At 41.6% G+C, this 22,461-nt stretch overlaps 1 protein-coding gene across 1 annotated transcript in view; it reads left to right on the forward strand.

Annotated features, from left to right (window-relative positions):
• LOC132206162 (uncharacterized) overlaps window positions 1–22,461 on the forward strand; it is an 82,162-nt gene that overhangs the window by 22,129 nt on the left and 37,572 nt on the right. The window contains exons 4-6 of the mRNA XM_059639048.1: window positions 7,583–7,614; window positions 9,013–9,072; window positions 11,491–11,565. Of these exons, the coding sequence (XP_059495031.1) occupies window positions 7,583–7,614; window positions 9,013–9,072; window positions 11,491–11,565 (167 nt within the window). The remainder of the gene's footprint in view (window positions 1–7,582; window positions 7,615–9,012; window positions 9,073–11,490; window positions 11,566–22,461) is intronic.

The raw sequence follows: 22,461 nt of genomic DNA on the forward strand, positions 1-22,461 counted from the left end.
GAACTAGCTTCAGCAGGTCAGAGTCAAGTGCAGGCTCTCCAGAATAGTTCTGGGGTTAGGAGAATTAAACATGAGGCTACATGCAAATGCTAGATTTGTGTTGCCTTGAAGATAAAAGATTATGTGAAAATCTAACTGAGGTGTTTCAGACGATTAAAGAAACTAGTAGTTTAGCCACCCTATCTCTCCTGCTCGCTATCAAGGGAACCTTGAAATAAAAGCTAGGTCATCTGGATTAATATTAAGAGCCACTCCTTCACACAATGAGCAATGAAAATCTGAAACTCTGTCTCCCAAAAATTTATTGATGCTGAGTTTCATTTAAATGTTTCAAACCAAAAATTGATGGACTTGTTCAGGCAATAATACCAAGGCTTAAAGTACTAAAGTGCTTAGATTGAAATAAGGCACAGATCAATCTAATCGAAAGACAGAACGGACTGAGGGGGCTCAATGACTCTTCTTTGTGTAACTTCCTGATTGTTTAAAAAAATTATGCTATGGAAGCTTTTCAAGTTAAGGTGGGCTTTAGACTTCAACTTTGAGTTTGCCTTAAATTTAGGTTAGGATTAGGATTTACTTGGTTAGGATTATGGTTAGGTTTAGATTGGGATTGGCATTAGGTTAGAGTTAAGATTAGGGTTCGGGTTAGGTCTAGGATTGGGATTAGGGTTAGGATTTGCATTCAGTTTAGGGTTCAGGTTCTGGTTTGTGTTCAGATTAGGTTAGGATTAGGGCTCGGGTTAGGATTAGGTTTAGGATTGGGATTAGGGTTAGGATTTGCATTCAGTTTAAGGTTCAGGTTCTGGTTTGTGTTCAGATTAGGTTAGGATTAGGGTTCGGGTTAGGATTACGTTTAGGACTGGGATTAGGGTCAGCATTAGATTCAGTTTAGGGTTCAGGTTCTGGTTTGTGTTCAGATTAGGTTAGGATTAGGGTTCGGGTTAGGATTAGGTTTAGGATTGGGATTAGGGTTAGGATTAGATTCAGTTTAGGGTTCAGGTTCTGGTTTGTGTTCAGATTAGGTTAGGATTAGGGTTCGGGTTAGGATTAGGTTTAGGATTGGGATTAGGGTTAGGATTAGATTCAGTTTAGGGTTCAGGTTCTGGTTTGTGTTCAGATTAGGTTAGGATTAGGGTTCGGGTTAGGATTAGGTTTAGGATTGGGATTAGGGTTAGGATTAGATTCAGTTTAGGGTTCAGGCTCTGGTTTGCGTTAGGATTGTGTTAGAGTTAGGATCACATCACATTTTTTTAATACTGGGTGGAAAATAAACAAGTTGTCCCTTATGTTTATTTCTTCCTTTCCTTGAGCTTTTCGGTCACATTGCCTCTGCCACTTTTTTGGTCATACATTCAACATAATTATAACTGGAGATCATGTTAACTTTAATTCTTGCATTGTGGTTCATCTGGGATTGTATTCCTGAGGTTAGGGATAGTGTTAGGGTTCACCAAGGTGAAAGCTGGAACCTGAGCTTCATGGTGTTCTCATAAAATGATCCTCTGGCAGTGCAGCAGTCCCTCAGCACTGCAATGGATTGTCCAACTTGATGCCATGCACTGGAGTGAGGCTCAAACAAACGATTTCAGAATCTGCAGCAAGAGTGCAACCTCTTAGGCAGTGTGCAGGAGCTATTAGGAATAAAACAAACAACACAGCCAATACAAAGTACAGTTTATACCCAAATCTCTTCAGCGGGAACGGGTTTGAGTTGGCCCAGTTTCTAGTGATCTGCATGAAAGAAAATTGGATAAACACCACATTTTGACAGACAACTGACAGAGGGTGGGATATCTAACTTCTGATTCCATCTTGCGCTAATTAAACTGTGGAGGGACATGAATTGCACATGAAACATTGCAAAAGAAATATGGGCTAGTGTGAAGCCAGTTACAGCCAGCTCACATGTAATGTGTTAATAAATTGGTGACATTTTCCAATACTGGGCTACCTTGTTTTAGAACCAACCCTGGATTTAAATTCCTGGTATTATAATCCAACCACCTCTCTCCTCGAAATGTATTGCAGAGCTACATTTTGGTGGCTATTGATGTGGGTAAGGTACAAACGTTTTGCTAGTTTTAAGCCTGGCTTTCCACGAACTATAAATCCTGCTGCTTTCAATGATGCCTTAAATTTTAAATGCCAGTTGAGTAATTTTGTGCATTTCTCTGCTGTGTCTGTTAGAAAGAGAATCGAAGTGGAAATGTCAAAATTAAATGATGTAAGGATATCAACATATTCACAGATATCATGGTGAAATTATTTTCCGCAAACCCTTACTTATTTGTTTCATTTCAAATTATCAGCAAAATGGTATTAAACAATTTGAGTATATTATCACGAGGAAGTAATTTGCTTTCCTCCTTCTCCTTAATTTTGTTTATTCGTTCATGGGATGTGGACAGCATTGGCTAGGCCAGCATTTATTGACCATCCCCAATTGCCCAGAAGATTGCTGTATTTGTAGACCAGACCCCATAAGAGTGGCAGATATCCTTCTCCAAAGGGCATTAGTGAACTAAATGTGATTTTCCTGACAATCAACAATGGTTTCATGGTCAACCCTTAATTCCAAATTTTACTTTATTGAATCTGAATTCTAAGGTGGCATTGAAGCGTGTGTTCCCAGAACATTAACTGGCTCTCTAGATTAATAGTTGAAAGATAACACCACAAGACCATTGCCTCCACAAAATAGATAGCTCCTGTTGAAGCCTAAATATAAATTCTGTGAACATCTGAAATAAAGCAAGTACTGAAAATACTCAGCAGATCTGGCAGCAACTATGGCAAGAGAAACAGAGTTAATGTCTCAGGCCAAAACTTTTAATCAGAAGTGTAAAAAGCTGGAAATATAATATATTTGAAGCAAGTGGAAAGAAAACAAGGAGGAAAAAGACCTAAATGAAAGGTTGTGCATTGATGGTAAACAAGAGACGTTAATGGGTTGGAGGAACAGGGAATAAAGAAATGATAAGGTGAGTAAAGCAACAAATGACATTTCAAGATGTGGTATGAATGTCAGAAAGATAAATATCTATGTAAAGTCAAAAGCAAGAGAAACTAATTGTAAATTTGAAACTTGCAAAGGAAACATTACAAAATAAGGGAGAGATTACTAAAACCACTAAACTCGGTGTAGTATGTGGACACCGATAAATTGCCTAATGAAAAGGATGGTGCATTGCTCCAACAAAGCTCAACTTAAGCTTGAAAACGGCACCCTGTCTTTCAATTTACACTATACAGCCTTCTGAACTCAACACAGAGTTGAACAACTTCAGAAAGTGCTCTCTGCTATATATTGTTTCCTTACCTTTTACAGATTTGTGTTTTACCCTCACTTCTCTTCTGGTTTCTTATTTTGACAGGAGCTGTTCCTCATTCTTCTGTTAACACCTCCTCCAGGCACATTTTTTTATGTAAGACAAAAACAGAAGCTCAGCAGGTCTGGCAGCATCTGTGGCGAGAGAAGGAGAGTTAACATTTCAATTCCAATGACCTTTCATCAGAGCATCTTTTATGTTTTTTATGTACCATTCCCACTCCATTGACTTTGCATCACCAAACATTTTTTGTCATTTAATTTCTCCTACCTCCCACCCTATCAGAGATTTTTCTTTTTTGCTTCTTTTCCATCTTCACTGCCTCCTTGTTTAAAATCTATTATATAAAACCTGTAATATATTATAGTTCTGATTGGACTGAAAAGTTAACTCTATTTTTCCTCTCTTCACAGATCAATTGAATATATTTCTTTATTTTAATTTTTTTCCTAAGTGCCTTTGAGATGCTTTCAAATTACTCCGACTTATCACTGTATTATTTCATTTCCCTATAATTCCCTTTGTCTGATATGATTTGTTCCTTTTACCACTGTATTGTAGAATAGTGGTTATGTGACCAGACTAACAATCATAGAGGATGTAACTTCATGCTCAGGGCAGTCTGAGTAGTGCTGTTATTCCGTTGCCTTGTGCCTCCATCGCTCACAATGCAGTGCCACATATTGGATCTCTGCTTTGATATTTAACCTAGGCATAAACTAGAATCATAGAATCATTAAATCCTTACAGTGCAGAAGCTGGCTGGTTGGCCCATCAAGTCCACACCAACCCTTCAAAGAGTATCCCACCCAGCATCCCTCATGATATTATCGTTTGTCTGTTAAACAAGAGACCATGGCAGATGCTCGAATTTGAATTCTATACAAAAAAAATCTGGAAGTAAGTGTCTAATCATGGCCATGAATCCATGATGTTGATTGTTGAAAACGGCCATCTGGTTCACAAATGCCCTTTAGGGAAGGAAATCTGCCATCTGTACCTGGTCTGGCCTACACATGACTCTAGACACACAGCAATGTGGTTGACTCTTAGGCAATTAGGGATGGGCAATAAATGTTAGCTTAGCCAGCGGTGCTCTCATCCTGTTAATGCATTCAAGAAAAAGATCCACTCCCCTATCCCTGTGAGTCTGCATTTCCCATGGCCAATGCACCTAACCCACTCATCTTTGGGCAGTGGAAGGAGACCCACGTAGACACAAGGAGAATGTGCAAACTGCACACTGATAGTCACCCGAGGGTGGAATCCAACATGGGCCCCTGGTGCTGAGAGTCAGCAGTGCTAACCACTTGGCCACCATGCCAAAAGTTGACACACGAGGAAAATGCATCTCAGCAAAGGTATCAGATCCCATCAGTGCCTTCAGAAGCATTAACCACAGTGAAACAACAATGTGGGGTGAGGCAGAAAAAGTCATTCTGAAAATTACACTTACACATCCACTTGAATGAGTTTTTAAATATTGTGGAGATTGTAAACTGATATAATTTCTTATGATCAAGCCAAAACACAAAAATAGCCATGACTTATTGGTGTTTGCAATGGGTTTATGCTGCCTATGAATCATGAAACAGCCATTCCTAATCAAACATGGGAAATCTTCTTAGTGAGGTGAGAAACAAGATTTTAAATAAGACAGGTGAATTACAAGGGAAAGGCTGAAACGGTTCTTTAACATACATCCCCTCCACCCTCCCAACTCACATTAGACAGTCAAAAACTAGTCCTGGTGCTCCCTCTGGCCATGAAAAATGTGATGTAATATCTAAATTGATGATTGGTATTATGTACCCCAGTGGGTTGAGGATGCTTCATTGCTGCTGAAATAACTCCACAGAGACTGCGATTCCATCATCAAGTAACCCTTCATTTACACATACATTATAGCTGGACTCTGGCCATCCAGCTCACAGCCAGTCCCTAGAATGAGGAGAATCCCTAATACTCCTGTTATATCTGTCAGCCAGGACTCCTTGATCAGCCCCAGGCTAACAGCCCCAAACAGGCAACTCATACTCATTGAGATCCACCTGGCCAATCTCATTGCATTCACTGTGTACTAAGAGCAATATATTGTTGGTCAGTCTCAGAGAATCAAGGCGTATGGGACTGAACAGTAAAATGGAACTGAGATGAAAGGTGTAGTCACAATGAGGGGCCTGATGACCTGTTCCTGGTTCAGTTTGTTATGCTCTTGTCACATCCTCAGGCAGCTCTTGCTTGAAGAAGTTTTCTGCATGTATTGCTGTTCTCCTCAGATCACTACCATTTGGAAAGAGGACTAACTCTTAATGTCTACAGTTAACATTGAATCTATTTCTGGCCTGGCATATCTCGAGATTGTGAACTCTCCTACCTTATGCAATGGAAACATTTTATTGAAATAAACACATTCTCCTTTCACCATCTGTTAATCAAATCACTACCAAGTGTTTCTCTAAACTATAGGAGCCTGACTGTTTCAGCTGGGGGTTTCTCCTGGGGATTAATCCTGTAATCCTCCTCTGAACCTTTTTCCACAGTCTCAACATCATTCACAGTCAACAACAGAGATTCCCAAAGTTGGGATAGGACTTCAAGTGAGGCCAATAGTTGAAATTCCACAGTGATGGCTGCCTTGTAGATCTGCTAATGTAGTTCCACAGCCTATCTTTTCCCTCATCCCTTGGTCTCAGATCTTCTAGCCCCTCACACCACACCCATAGTTCTCACTAAGGGGTCATGAGGATTTCCAAGCCTTAAAAAAATGGGACACACTGGAAAAACATTTGGAAGGCACTGGTCTCCAATATATGAAGTATTCCACAAATATCAAATATCCATAACTATCATGCTAGCCTATGTCTTACTTGTGTTGATCTTCCAATATTGTATTAAATTGTATTGTACCTTCCAATATCGTACCAAAATCTGCCTCGCTAACACATCCTCAAATATGATACTATAAATCTCTCAATGTGCAGGTTCAGACTTACTGGTGTTCAATTATCTCTGAGAACATTAAATTTAGTTTCTTGAAAGTGAAAGTGCTACAGAAATAATATTAAGTAACATTGAAATACCCCTCATGTTTTTGACCAAACTTCAACTACACCCAAAAACGGTAATAGTCCTGACTGTCTGTGTATGACTGCATCAGACTTTAACAAGCTGGGCTATAGCAAGGAATACTGAAGAAACTACACCCATACTCACAGCTAGACATAATTCACTAGGACTCCTTCACTCGTGATGACTGGTGATTCATGCAAATTAATTATCATGCAATCCCCTCTCCTGCCTCCCAATTCTCCCTCTTCCCCCACTCCCCTCACCAATTCCAGCAGCTATTTAGTCCCTTGGGAGAGGCAATTTGACAGAGACTAGTCAGGGACAGTAAGGGGGAGCAGCACTATAGAAATGTCCTGTTCGATGATCCCATCCCTTGCCCTCACCAGCCCAGGGAGATCTCCCACAGCCGGGGCTGCATTTTCATGTTGGAGTCAAGAAACAGGAGGCAGGAGTGTTACAGAGTCTTCAACCCACCCCCGACGATTGTAGCATTGGGGCTGTTGGGGGGCAGAGAGGGGTGACAGAAGGGTAGAATCTTGATTGGGACACCCCTTTGGTCAGAAAGAATCATTGCCCATCCAATCAGGGTCAGCAATTAGCCTCTGAAAGGGATCAACATGAGATCATCCATCCGGAGAGAAGCAGCCAGCTGCGATACAGGGTATGTAGCTGGCTGGATGCATGAAGTCATCGGGGTGAGCAAGGAATTCTTCAATATAGTGGCCTTTGGCCGCACCCTCTTGTGGTCAGGCTGGGAGGACCTGTGGACTTACCTGAAGCAATAGCACATAGGCATGCTGGCAGAAGTCCACCTCCAGGCAATTAAACTCCCCCCATCTTCCCTTTTCCTTTGCAATGTGCCAGAAAACCAGCAAGTGATGGAAAATCCTGCAGAGGCCAGCACCTTGACAAGTCCAAGGCCACAACAGTCAGAATGGTTGCTATCGGATACGGGGGGGTCAGGAAACCGCCAATGCCAGCATGTGCCAGTCTTTTGGGTCCTACCCACTTCCATTCCCAGCCTTGGAGGGTCTCAAAATTCCTGTCCTGTTTACTATCCATCAGGCTTCATTCTGCATGCAATAACATCTGACTGTGTTACCATGGCAACATGCCAGAAATGACAAAGTTATCCATGATAAAAGTTGCTTTGTAATAATTTTTCTCTATTCTCCTAGGGGATGCACACTGAAGAGGATTTGAGTGCAAGGTACCTTGACATTGTTATTATTAGTTAAAATTATTATGAGAACAATGTAAGGACATGGATTGATTTTTTTTTTAATGAAGCATTGGTGCATTGTTAATTTAATTCAATGTCCAAAACATTGAACCAATCCCAGCAAGATTAAAAGACTTGCAATTATACAGCCCCTTTCTTGATCCCTGGAAGTAGGGAATGCAAATGAAATGCTGGCCTTTATTTGTAAGGGGATAGAGGATAAAAGTAGGGAAGTCTTGTGAAAACTCTACAAGGCACATGTTATTACCACAACTAGAATACTGGAAAGTTTTACCCCCTTATGGAGGAACAACATACTGGCGTTGGAGGCAGTCCAGAGAAGGTTCACCAGGATGACCCCAAGTTTGGAGGGACTGACTTTGAGTAGGTTGGGCCAGTACTCATTGGAGTTTAGAAAAATAACAGGCAACCTTATTGAAACATGCAAGATTCTTAAGGAGACTTGACAGCGGAGATGTGGAAAGGTTGTTTCCCAGGGTGAAAAAGTCTATGATCAGACAGTGTAATCTCAGAATAAAGGGTCGCCCATTTAAGACAGAGTTAGAAGGAATTTTTTCTTTCAGAGGGTAGTGAACTTGTGAAATTCTTCACTGCAGAGGGTTGTTGAAGTTGAGTTGTTTAGTATCTGCAAGGCTGAGACAGATGTTTAATCGGAAAAGCACCAAAACTGCTGATGCTGAAAAACACAAAATACTGGAAAAACATAGCAGGTCCGGTAGTATCTGTGGAGAGAGAAACAAAGTTAATAACACCTCTTCAGAACAGTTGTTTAATCAGTAAGGCAATCAAGGATTATGTGGGAAAGACAGGAAGCTGGAGCTGAGGATTATCAGTTCAGCAGTGATTTCAATGAATGGTAGCGAAGACTCGATGGGCTGAATGGCCTATTTATGCTCCAACATCTTATGGCCTGATTATCTTTTAAATCTTAAAGCATTTTATGAGGAAACATGGTTTGAATTTTAGTTGCTGCTATTATGTAAGAAATTTAGCAACACTTGCAGTCAGCAAGCCAACACGTAAAATACTGAAATAAATGACTTGAAGGAGTTTGGAACAAAGAAAATCTTGTTAAAAACAAAACTGCTTCCCATTAAAACGAATAAACAGAAAATCTCTATGGGATTTTCTTCTGGAATTGAATGTAAACCTGACAAAATGTAAAATTCATCCTTTCTTGCTTTGAGATTTATCAAATTTGTCTCCTCAGCTAACAAACTTCTAACTTTGGAAGAGGGTGTGAAGAGATTGCCAAGTTCGGTTACTTGGTATGTCAGGATATAATTACATATATAGAGAGTAGACCTCAGCCTGTTTCCTGGTTTCATCTGCTTTTACTACAGTTTGATTTCATCTATTTTACAGGACTTCTGTGCAAGAACAAGGTTGCATGGGGAATCCTCAGGCAACTTATAATTCTACTCAGTAAGTAAATGGCTTTGAATTTGTTATGGTAGCGAAGTAGAGTGTGCCTACACCAGAGCTGCCAATTCTGATTGGATCTATGACTAGACATTTCATCAACACGACCAACAATGACCTAATCTGACAACCCACCCATGCTTCCACCATTGTTTCTACAGCCTCCCCACCAACATTGAACTTTCCAATGCATCAACATCCCAAATCGATTGTAAATTGAGCAAGTTAACCAACAGAATGATATTAATATAGAAACATAAAAAGTTTGTTTCTATAAGGAATTGATCATTGTTCCTTCAAAGCCTACTCGGCCATTCAGTGTGATCATGGATGATCATCCAATTCATCCCTAGTTTCTGCTTTGATCCATTTAGCCCCAAGAACTATATCTAACTCTTTTTTGAGTATATTCAATGTTTTGGCCTCAACCACTTTCTGTGACAGTGAATTCCAAAGGTTCACCACTGTCTGGGTGAAGAAACTTCTCCTCAACTTCATCTCAGAACAATTAAACTTCTAATTCTGTTTTCAGTATGTTTATGACCCATAAGAAAATGAGAAATATCGCATTTTAAATGGAGGGATCATTGATGCGTAGATCCGTTCATTCTCATTGGGAGAAACATGGGTAAATAACCGACAGCTAGTGTATATTTGCCACAGATCTTGTCTGAGGCATATATTTGAGTCCTTTGTTGAAGTAATATCATGGTGAAAGACCGAACAGTAAATGTACAGGTGGACTTCAAAGATATTTGTGAAAATGCCACAGCAATACACTTACTGAGAATATTGACGCACGTAGTGTGAAAAAGACAACATTAACTTGGTTTCGTAATTGGTGAACAGAAGTGAGGCAGGGAGTAGTGAGTGATAAAGGAATATTTTTTCTGACTGGTGAGAAGTAGGCAGCAGGACCCACCCCCCCACCCCAGGGATCAGTATTAAGATTGCTGCTTTTCTTGTTTCATCCAAATGGCCCCCCAGGATTTGTGATCGAGAAGACAACTTTGAAATTTGCAGAAAACAGATAGTGAGACAGTGGTCAGAAATGCCCTAGAGTAGGGCAATCATCTAACATCACCCCTTCCCATCCCCAACCCCTCCTGGGACTGTAGTTACCTACAGTTAAAATATATTGGGGAAAGGATTGGGCGGAGGAGAAGGGGGGGGGGAAAAGATCTGCCAAGAGAGGCCATGGAAAGGTCCCTCATGGAGGATGGCCAATCAGTGAGGTGTTGCCCAGTGTACATATATCACAGGAATAGTGAGGTAGAGAAGCCAGAAACAGGAAGTGGAGCAGAAGGATCTAAACAGCGATTTGTTCTGGGATGGGGTGGAGGCACACTGTGCGATTTACCCTTAGGGACAGAGTCAGGTAGGTAATGGTGTGGTGGGGGCAACATGTAATTTGCCCTGGGGAGCGGGTGGCTTGACATAGTGTGATTTGCCCCAGACCCCACACCCAACAATGGACATCTCTGACAGTATTAGGATTTTGAACAGCCTAATGGAATGAGCAAATGCAAATGTATGGAGAAGCAGTTTAAAATCATAGGCATTATTTTACCTGGAGTATGAGAGTGTAGGAGTGCATATTCATAAACCTTGGTTGATAAGAGAGTTAAGAAATCAATTGAGATGCTTGGTTTACTAAATTAGGGCATTGGTGATAAAAGCAAGGAAGTCATTGTAAACTTTTACAGGTGTCTGCTGAGGCGTCAGATGGAATATTGTATATAATTCCAGGTTCAACATTTCAAGAAGCAGCATCAAAGTCATGCAGAAGATACAAAGGAGGTTGAACTGGGATTATGCCAGAACTGAGGGAGTCTAGTTTGGTAGAAAGACTAGAAAAGCTGGACTTGTCATTAAAGCTGAGAAGACTAATAGATTAGATTAGATTAGATTAGATTCCCTACAGTGTGGAAACAGGCCCTTCGGCCCAACAAGACCACACCACCCCTTGAAACATCCCACCCAGGCCCATTCCCCTATAACCCACACACCCCTGAACACTACGGACAATTTAGCATGGCCGATCCACCTAGCTTGCACATCTTTGGACCGTGGGAGGAAACCGGAGCACCCGGAGGAAACCCACACAGACACGGGGAGAATGTGCAAACTCCGCACTGACAGTCGCCCGAGGCTGGAATCGAACCCGGGATATTAGTGTTAATGGATGAATTTAAAATGATTTACAAAGTAGACAGTGACTGTGTCCACTGGCATGTGAGCATAACCAAAGATTATAGGTTCAAAATGTTTGACAAGAGGAACAGAGGAAATGTTGGAAGAGAATTTTTACACAGAGGAATATTGAGACATTAACTAATAATGTTAGTTAAAACATAATAATGTTATGTTTTAGGCACATTTTGTTGCTCTTTCCTAATTGAATCGCTTAATTAACTACAGGGAACTGATGATGCATAATAATGGCATCCAAGGAAATTTGGAAACATTTCTCAACTGTCTCCATGTCGCACTTCAGTAAGTACAATAATCTAATGGGGGTTAAGATTTGCTCTGGCTAGTTTACAATTACTATTAATTAATTAATTGTTTGAAAAAATATACGTAGGATGTGGGTGTCGCTGTCAAGCCAGCTGTTATTACCTATCCCTAATTGCCCTTGAGAAGGTGCTGGTGAGATGCTTTCTGGTACCACTGCTATCCATTTGATGACTTACTTTGAGTTTTTCACTCTTAAAGCCTTAGCACCTCACTTGTTCTGATCTTGTACCTTATAATGTGAAGACAGATACACAATATTTGTTAAATATTCTGCCATTTAGTTATTCTGCATTATAGTTTCTCAGTCTCTAAGGTTCCCAGGTCTATGTTCACTTTTCTCTTCCTTTTTTTATATTTCTAGAAAAACTTACAAACCGTTTTCAATTACTGAACAACTTACTGTCATTGTATTCTTTCTGTTTTATCAATGATTTGGTCATCATCCATCAGGATCTCAAGCTATCCAAATCCATGGGCATACTAATCTTCTTGGTTTCATTATAAATATCCTTTTTTAAGCTGCTATTATCCTTAACTCCTTCAGTTACCCACTGATTTAATTACTATGCATGGAATTATTTACTTCTCAGTGGAAGGTAAATTCATTGAAAGCTATGAAATATTTATTTAAATGTTTTTCATTGCTCAAATACCATATCACTTAATGTATTGCTCTTGGCTACTCACATCTAGCAATTGTCTTTATTTAATCGAATACTTTTGTACGTACTTTTGACTTTATGTATATCACTCTCAAACTCCACATAGAACTTTGTAAGGTTATGATCACTATTTCTCACTAGTTCACTGCTATGAGATTATTAATTAACTGTCTTTTATATAAATCTAAATTAGAACAGGGTCAAACAGATTAGTAAATTGAATGTGTGTCTCAAAGAATAGTGTTGGAAACAAAGATTTTACTTCATGAGGCACAGGCACCAGTAGTGGGGACTGGTATTTTATTAGGATATGCTCAAAATGCTTCTCCAGCCACAAGATTAAGTTTTAACTGTGGCCCTAGATAGGCACATTAGCCTTTGGAACTAGCAAGCACAACTGCAGACAACAGAAATTGCTGGAGAAAGGTCTAGCAGCATCTGTGGAGTGAAAGCAGAGTTAACGTTTCAGGTTCCATGACCCTTCTTCAGAAAACACTACAGACAACAATGTCCCCATCCTTATCTTTTCTCCACCCAACTAGAGCAGCCATCTATACATTGGGGTAATGGTCGGCTCCTTCATCAGCCTTTCAAATGTTCCCATCATCCATACAAAAGAAGCAGAAAGCTCATTCCCTTTGCCGTGTGTTAAAAGCCAAAGTTCCTCCAGTATCTGTGATCCCCTCACTGCCTGACCTACAGCCACAGCCTCCTGTCCATCACCATCAAACAAGGGCATCATCTAATAGGTACGTGGGCACGACTACTTCCTGGCTTAGAGTGTTGAGGTAACTCTCTCGTTCCCCAATGCCTCATCTTGTGTGCACCTCGGAGTACAGCTCAATAACTCCAAGTTACATTTTATCATAAGAACATAAGAACCGAGAGCAGGAGTAGGCCTTCTGGCGCATCAAGCCTGCTGTGCCATTCAGTAAGATCATGGCTGATCTTTATATGGACTCAGTTTCACATTAACACCCACTCACCATATCCCTTAATTCTTTTACTGTTAAAACATCTATCTTTATCAACAGGTGTTTCGTTCAGATGTCCAGCACAGCATTGTTCTCTGCAAATTCCAATGTTCTGCAGTTCACCACAGTTCCTGCCCTGCCATCCTCATTTTAATCACCCTGAACAGACATTCTATGCGCACATCTGGGGCAAGCAGGTCTTGAATGAGATCAATGAGATCACTAATTAATCCTGTCTTGATGTACAAAAATGGCATAGGGTCAAACAGATTACGGAGTTAAATGCGTGTCTCAAAGAGTAATATGGGGGACATAGGTTTTAATTCATGTGGCATAGGCACTAGTACTGGGGACTGGTATTCCATTGGAATGTGCTGAGACCAATGTCCTGACAAATTCTATAACTAAGGCTACAGAGCAGACTTTCACTTTTAAAATCCAGTCCCATACTCCCCCAGCATGATCTCATTCTTCATCCGTATGTGGGTTCCTAAGTGGATCACAAAAACTGATTCGCGCACTCTTACTCCAAACACTTCTCCAGCTATGAGATGGTGATTTTAACTACGGGTATCATTTGTGCCACAAATGACTAAAAGGTATAGTCACATCCAAACTCCAGCACACAGTTTCAGCACACAGATGCTGTCATCCACTAGCCATAAGATTAAGCACAAAAACCAAATTCTGTTAATTTGTAACCGTCATTTAAGAAACATTTAGATACGTGGATGGGATGGTAATGGAGGGATATGGACCAAACGCAGGCAAGTGATAGCGAGTTTTGAGAAGATTTGTAGCTCAGGTTGAGGTTCTGGATGTGAGTTTGCTCGCTGAGCTGGAAGGTTAGTTTTCAGACGTTTCGTCACCATTCTAGGTAACATCATCAGTGAGCCTCCGACGAAGCGCTGATGTTATGTTCCGCTTTCTACTCATCTGGTTAGGTTTCCTTAGGTTGGTGACGTCATTTCCTGCGTTGGTGATGTCATTTCCATAACCATATAAATAGAAAGCGGGGCATAACACCAGCACTTCATTTATCTGGTTAGGTTTCCTTGGGTTGGTGATGTCATTTCCTGCGTTGGTGATGTCATTTCTATAACCAGATAAATAGAAAGCGGGACATAACACCAGCGCTTCGTCGGAGGCTCACTGATGATGTTATCTAGAATGGTGACGAAACGTCTGAAAACTAACCTTCCAGCTCAGCGAGCAAACTCACATCCAGCAGGCAAGTGAGCCCAGTTTAGTTGTGAAAACTGGGCAGCATGGGCAGGTTGGGCCAAGGGGCATGTTTCCATGCAGTAGACCTCTATGAACCTATAACAAACAAGAGCAACATGTCTTGCCCTCACCATAGGGACATGAAACCATTCGAAATGTTTCTCCTGTTTTTAATCAGGGACCCTTTACTAGTTAAATGAACACTTTACAGTTTAAGGTAAACACTATACTACAGAAACACAGCACTGGCCATCTTATTTTATTTTCTATTGACCTATTCAATCAACATTTATAATTTATTAAAATATCTGAGTATTTAATAAATATTTTAAAATGAAATCATTAATTCTGGACAGTTTCCTTGGTGATGTAGCCAGCATGCAAAGCACCAAACTGTTAGCCAGTTTCACAAATTAACCCACCCATGTAGTTTCCACAAGTTAAACAATTTCTGGGCAGCACATTTTGCTATGAAATCACAGTTTGTCAGAAGTAATTAAGTAAATTAGCTTAAGTTTTAGCCCTTTAGCTGACTCAATCATCTAGTTTTATGATACAGGCAGATTAAATTAAAATTCACTCACAGCAGGCAAAAAGCAAACTTTCTTTCTCCTTCTGCAGTTAATTATTAATTGCATTAACGTCTCCTCTTTTGCCCAATGATGTTTGTAATTAATTTTCTTTAAACGTGCTCTGCTTTTCACTCACCCACCAGAACGCTGACATAACAAATTGGCTGATATCAACCATGATCAAAATCATTAGCATTTCAATCAATAATAGTTTTGGGGGCTAATTTATTAGCCCCGTATATAATCCCCTGTTACCCTCAGATGCAATTGTTTGTGGTGACAACAGTTGACTGTTCAGCTAAAAGCTCACTCTTGCCGAACAGAGCTAAGTAAGAGCTGTGCTGGAGAATCAGGAGGAGTACATGTAGGATGTGGTTAGCAGATGTAATGCTGTGTACAATAAAGAACAGTTACAACTGTGATGTCATAGCAAAATGTGCCGTTCGGAAAGCTGTTTAACTTGTGGAAGTTACACAGTGTTGTTAATTTATAAAACTGGCCTACTGATATAGTGCCTTGCATGCTGGCTATGTAATCTAGGAAATTATCCAGCATTAGTTTATGATTTCATGTTAAAATGTGTCAGTGGAAATATTCACTCAATGGTAATGTTGAACTCAGAACACTACACCATTATGTAAATGGAAACTTAGAAACTAGAAGCAGGAGTAGGCCATTCAGTCCATCAAGCCTGCACCACCGTTCAATATGGTTGTGGCTGATCATAGAATCCCTACAGTGTGGAAACAGGCCCTTCAGCCCAACAAGTCCACAACAACACATAAAGCATCCCACCCTGACCCATGCCCCTATAACCCACCTAATTTAGACATCCCTGATGCACACTCGGGACAACTTAGCATGGTCAATCCACTGAGCCTGCACATCTCTGGACTGTGGGAGGAAACCGGAGAACCCAGAGGAACGCCATGCAGACATGGGGAGAATGTGCAGACTCCACACTGACAGTTGCCCAAGAATGGAATCAATCCTGGGTCCCTGGTGCTGTGAGGCTGCAGTACTAACCACTGAGCCACCATGCAATCTCAGTGTCCCATTCCTGCCGTCTCTGCATACTCCTTGATCCCTTTAGCCATCAGGGCCATATCCAATTCCCTCTTATATGTAATGAACTGGTCCCAACAGCTTTCTGTGGTAGAGAATTCCACAAGTTCAGAACTCTGAGTGAAGAAATCTTTCTTCACCTCAGTCCTGACTGGCTTACCCCTTATTCTTAGACTGTGACCCCATGTTCTGGACTTCCCCAACACTAGGAACATTCTTCCTGCATCTAGCCTGCCCCATCCCATCAGGATTTTATAATTTTCTATGAGATCCACCCCCCCCCCATTCTTTTAAATTCCAGCAAATACAAGCCCAGTCGATCCAGTCTTTCTTCATATGTCAGTCCTACCATCCCAGAAATTAGTCTACCGAACCTTCGCTGGACCCTTTCAATGTCCTTCCTCAGACCTGGAAACCAAAACTGCACACAATACTCAAGGTGTGGCCTCACCAATGCCCTGTATAACTGCAGCAAGATGTCCTTACTCCGATACTCATATCCTCTTGCTATGAATGCCAGCATGCCATTAGCTTTCCTCGTTGCCTGCTGCACCTGTACGCCAACCTTCAGCAACTGTTTCGCCATGATGCCCAGGTCTTGATGTACCTCACTTTTTTCCTAAACTGCCACCATTCAGATAATAATCTGCCTTCCTGTTTTTGTTTCCAAAATGGATAACCTTACGTTTATCCACATTATATTGCATTCGCCAAGTATTTGCCCTCTCAGCCAGTCTTACCCCACAGCATCCTGGCATCCTCCTCACAGCACACACTGCCACCCAACTTAGTGTCATCTGCAAATTTGGAGATATTGCATTCAGTTCCTTTGTCCAAATCATCAATGTATATTTTGAACTGCTGAGGTCCCAGCACTGAAACCTGTGGCACCCCACTTGTCTGCCACTCTGAAAAGGACCCATGCATTCCAATGCTCTGCTTCCTGCCTGCCAACCAGTTCTCTATCCATGTCAATAATGGTAGTGGGAGCTTTAATTTTCCTTACTAATCTCTTGTGTGGAACCTTGTCAAAAGGTTCAAAATGTGGAATGACATTTACAGTCTGATATGCTCTTCAGAAGGTTAACGGTATTTCTCAGTGTACAAGATGCTGTCAGATCTATTATATGTCTCCAGCATTTTCTGCTAATTTCAGATTTCCAGCATCAGCAGTATTTGCTTTCTTCAAATTTCTTTCTTCTTTCTACCTTCAATTTAGATGTAATATTCACTCATTGATTGCGTCCATCACTAAACAGGATCTTTGTGAATGTCTGGTCTTCACTCAAAGCATATATCTTTGTGTCTTGTGACTTCCAAGGCTCGTTGTTGGGCCCACTGTTGTTCATCATTTATATGAACAATTTGGACAAGAAAATCAGAGGCATGGCTAGTAAGTTTGCGGATGACACAAAAATTGATGGTAAATGCAACAGGATCTTGATCAACTGGCCAGAGGGCCAAGGAATGGCAAATGGAATTTAATTCTGATATATTGCATTTTGGTAAGACAAACCAAGGCAGGACTTACACAATTACTGGTAGAGCCTTGGAGATTGTTGTCAAACAGAGAGACCTAGCAGTGCAGTTACATAGTTCCTTGAAGGTGGTGTCACAGGTAGAAGAAGGCATTTGACACATTCACCTTTTTTGGTGAATATGTTGAGTAAAGGTGTTGGGACATCCTCTTACAGCTGTGTAAGACATTGGTAAGGCCACATTTGGAATACTGCACACAATTCTGGTTGTCCTGCCATAGAAAAAATGTTGTTAAACTGGAAGGGAGACAAAAAAATATTACGAGGATGTTATCAAGACTGGAGGGTTTGATTTATAAGAAGCTGGGACTTTTTTCTGTGGAGTGTAGGAGATTGAGTGGTGACGTTATAGAGATTTATAAAATCATGAGAGGCGCAGACAGTGTGAATAGCCAAGGTCTTGTCCCCAAGGTAGTAGTGTCCAAAATTAGAAGCAACTTGATAATTATACTATGGTTTCATAAATGCCAACTACTCCTAAATGAGCAAATGTTGCTTTTACAATTGTACAATTGTAGGATAATTTGTGTTGACACTGACTAAGAAATAATGTCACTATGCTAATAAGAAGGTTTAAGATGAGAGGGGGAAGATTAAAACGTGACCTGATGGGCAACATTTTCACACAGAGGGTGGTGCGCATATGCAACAAGCTGCCAGAGGAAGTGGTAGAGGCAAGTACAATAACAACATTTAAAAGACTTTTGGACCAGTACATAGAGAGGAAAGGTTTAGAGGGATAGAGGCCAAACACAGGCCAGAGAGAGAAAATCAGTTTAGGAAACCTGGTCAGCATGAACAAGTTGGGCCAAAGGGTCTGTTTCCATGCTGTATGACTCTATGACTTAATACTGATAAAATACTGAACTGCCCAAACAAAAATACTTACGGTTTAAGGAAGCGCCTTCTTCACGAGAATGCTTTTGAATGCTTACATGAAATGTCTACACCAAATGCAGACCACTGTTCAAACCATGGCCTAAAGCCACCTGCACATGCATAGCTTCAAGTGCCTGGGCAAACAGCTTCTGTGATATTGATGTTAGCATTTAAACATCAGATCCTGGGTACACCTGATAAAAGACACATTTTGTTGAAGATTTTCATATTGCATTCATCAGGCCAATTTGAAAGAACACCAATTCAAGGGGAAAACCAACATTTAAACTATCGGAGAGGAGAGTGCAGATTGTTTGTGAAGTGGAATCTAATTGTTCGAATCGTTGCCATGGAGGATTGTACCCATTAACGATGATTGATTGAAAACTTAAACAAAGCCTGGTAGTTAACTATCAGACCAGTTGACTGATGGGATAGGGCCTTTCCCTGAAAAATGAGCCAGCAAATGGCTGTCAACTATTTTGTTCAAAGCATGTATATGTCTTCTCCCTGTCTCTAATTAACAGGTACCCCTTGTTCTAATCTACGCAATTTCCAATACACAGTAGTGACAATCATAAATAGGTTGTCAGTGCAATTATTCACTCATTGAGAATTATCCAGCAAATACTTTCCAGTCTTTCAGCATTACCCCTTAATATTTATGCTACGGTTCCATAAATGCCAACTACTCCTAAACGAACATTGCTTTTACAATTATACAATTGTAGCATAATTTGTGTTGATATTGTCTAAGAAATAATGTCATGACACTAATAAGATCATTCATCTATAAATGTCATAACTTCCTACCCATTTCTCTTTCCCCATACCTATACTTCAAAAAAACAGAATAGAATCTCAATAAATTAGATCCCACTTTCAGCATCCATTGCTTTTGCATTTGATGCACTATGTTTCTAAGGTAATAGTAGCCATTCATGACTTGCCTAAGTACTTTAAGTATCATCAGTAATTTTAGCTCTTCATTTACATTACTATTTAACAGTCAGAATCTTTTTTCCCAGAGTTGAAATGTCTAATAATAGGGAGAATGCATTTAAGGTGGGGGGGCATAATTGAAAGGAGATTTGAGGGGCTGGTTTTTACATAAAAAGTGGTAAGTGTCTGGAATATGAAGGTGGCAATGCAGGCAGATACAATAGAGGCATTTAAGGGACATTTAGATAAGCAAACGAAAACGAAAAGAGTGTAGGGATAGGGACCATGGTCAGCCAGAAAGGATTTGTTTAATTTGGTGTCATGTTCAGCACAACATTGTCAGCCAAAGGGCTGGCTCCTGCGCTGTACTGTTCTATGTTCTGAGACATGTCAAGCTGAAACTAAGTCCAGACTTCTTATGGTGAATATAGCCGGCCAATGAATAATGAACTCCAGATTCTGAACTGTTATACTGGTGTGTACAGTGGATCTTGTGGTTTTGTGCATGCACAGATGGTGCCCTAACTAGCTTTAAAGATAGTCTCATAGTCATACCACATGGAAACAGACCTTTTGGTCCAACTAGCCCGTGCTGACCATAATCCAGAACTAAACTAGTCCCACCTGGCTGCGCTTGGCCCATATCCCTACAAACATTTCTTATTCACATATTTATCCAAATGTTACAACTGCACCCACATCTACCACTTCCTCAGTATAAAAAAGTTGCCCCCCATGTCATTTTTAAATCTTCCTCTTCTCACCTAAAAAATATGCCCCGGTCTTGAAATCCCCCACCCAAGAAAAAAGATGCCTACCATTCACCTTATCCATATCTGTCATGATTTCATAAACCTCTACAAGGTCACCCCGCAAACTCCTACACTCCAGTGAAAAACGTCCCAGTCTATCCAGCCTCTCCTTTATAAGTCAAACCTTCCATTCCTGGCAATATTCTGGTAAATCTTATCTTAAACCCTCTTCAGCTTAAAAACATCCTTCCTATAACAAGAGTGACCAGAACTGGTCACAATACTGCAGGAGACGTCTCACCCACATCCTGTACAACCTCTTCCAATTGTCTGTTGTGTTAAAAGTTGTATGTCTATTTCCTTGGGGTTTAAGGGTGAAAGCTACATTAAAGTTACAATTAGTTGTGAGAATTCTCATGGAATTCAATCTAATGAAATTCAATGAATTTTGGTGCAGGTAGCACCAAAATGCAGTTGAGGGGGAGTTCCAGGATTTTGTCCCAGTGACACTGAAGAAACAATGATATATTTCCAAGTCAGGATGGTGTGTGACATGGAGGTGAGCTTACAGGTGGTAGGGTTCCCATGTAATTGCTGCCCTTGTCCTTCTGAACTATAGTGGTCAAAGGTTTGGAAGGTGCTGTCAAAGTCCTACACAGTATCTGAGGAATTGCAAATGTTCTGAACATTATGCAATCATCAGTGAACATCCCCACCTCTGACCTCATAATGGAGGGATCATCATTGATGAAGCAGCTGAAGACATTTAAGCCTATGTTGCTACCCTGAGGATCCCCTGCAGAGATGTCCTGGAGTCAAATGGCCTCCAAAAACCACAACCGTCTTCCTTTGTACCAAGCATTACTCCAAGCAGAAGTGGGGACAACCCCTCACAACCTGATACCCATTGATAATGAAATGTAAGGCTGGATGAACACAGCAGGCCCAGCAGCATCTCAGGAGCACAAAAGCTGATGTTTCAGGCCTAGACCCTTCATCAGAGAGGGGGATGGGGTTAGGGTTCTGGAATAAATAGGGAGAGAGGGAGAGGTGGACCGAAGATGGAGAGAAAAGAAGATAGGTGGAGAGGAGAGTATAGGTGGGGAGGTAGGGGATAGGTCAGTCCAGGGAAGACGGACAGGTCAAGGAGATAGGATGAGGTTAGTAGGTAGGAGATGCAGGTGCGGCTTGGGGTGGGAGGAAGGGATGGGTGAGAGGAAGAACAGGTTAGGGAGGCAGAGACAGGTTGGACTGGTTTTGGGATGCAGTGGGAGGAGGGGAAGAGCTGGGCTGGTTGTGTGGTGCAGTGGGGGGAGGGGACGAACTGGGCTGGTTTTGGAATGCGTTGGGGGAAGGGGAGATTTTGAAGCTGGTGAAGTTAACATTGATACCATTGGGCCGCAGGGTTCCCAAGTGGAATATGAGTTGCTGTTCCTGCAACCTCGGGTGGCATCATTGTGGCACTGCAGGAGGCCCATGATGGACATGTCATCTAAAGAATGGGAGGGGGAGTGGAAATGTTTTGCGACTGGGAGGTGCAGTTGTTTATTGCGAACCGAGCGGAGGTGTTCTGCAAAGCGGTCCCCAAGCCTCCGCTTGGTTTCCCCAATGTAGAGGAAGCCGCACCGGGTACAGTGGATGCAGTATACCACATTGGCAGATGTGCAGGTGAACCTCTGCTTAATGTGGAAAGTCATCTTGGGGCCTGGGATAGGGGTGAGGGAGGAGGTGTTGGAGCAAGTGTACCATTTGCTGCGGTTGCAGGGGAAGGTGCCGGGTGTGGTGGGGTTGGAGGGCAGTGTGGAGCGAACAAGGGAGTCACAGAGAGAGTGGTCTCTCCGGAAAACAGACAGGGGTGGGGATGGAAAAATGTCTTGGGTGGTGGGGTCGGATTGTAGATGGCGGGAGTGTCGGAGGATGATGCGTTGTATCCGGAGGTTGGTGGGGTGGTGTGTGAGAACGAGGGGAATCCTCTTTGGGCGGTTGTGGCGGGGGCGGGGTGTGAGGGATGTGTTGCGGGAGACGCGGTCAAGGGCGTTCTCTACCACTGTGGGGGGGAAAGTTGCGGTCCTTGAAGAACTTGGACATCTGGGATGTGCGGGAGTGGAATGCCTCATCGTGGGAGCAGATGCGGCGGAGGCGGAGGAATTGGGAATAGGGGATGGAATTTTTGCAGGAGGGTGGGTGGGAGGAGGTGTATTCTAGGTAGCTGTGGGAGTCAGTGGGCTTGAAATGGACATCAGTTACAAGCTGGTTGCCTGAGA

Source organism: Stegostoma tigrinum, chromosome 32 (genome assembly GCF_030684315.1).
Source record: "Stegostoma tigrinum isolate sSteTig4 chromosome 32, sSteTig4.hap1, whole genome shotgun sequence".
Taxonomy (NCBI): Eukaryota; Metazoa; Chordata; class Chondrichthyes; order Orectolobiformes; family Stegostomatidae; genus Stegostoma; species Stegostoma tigrinum.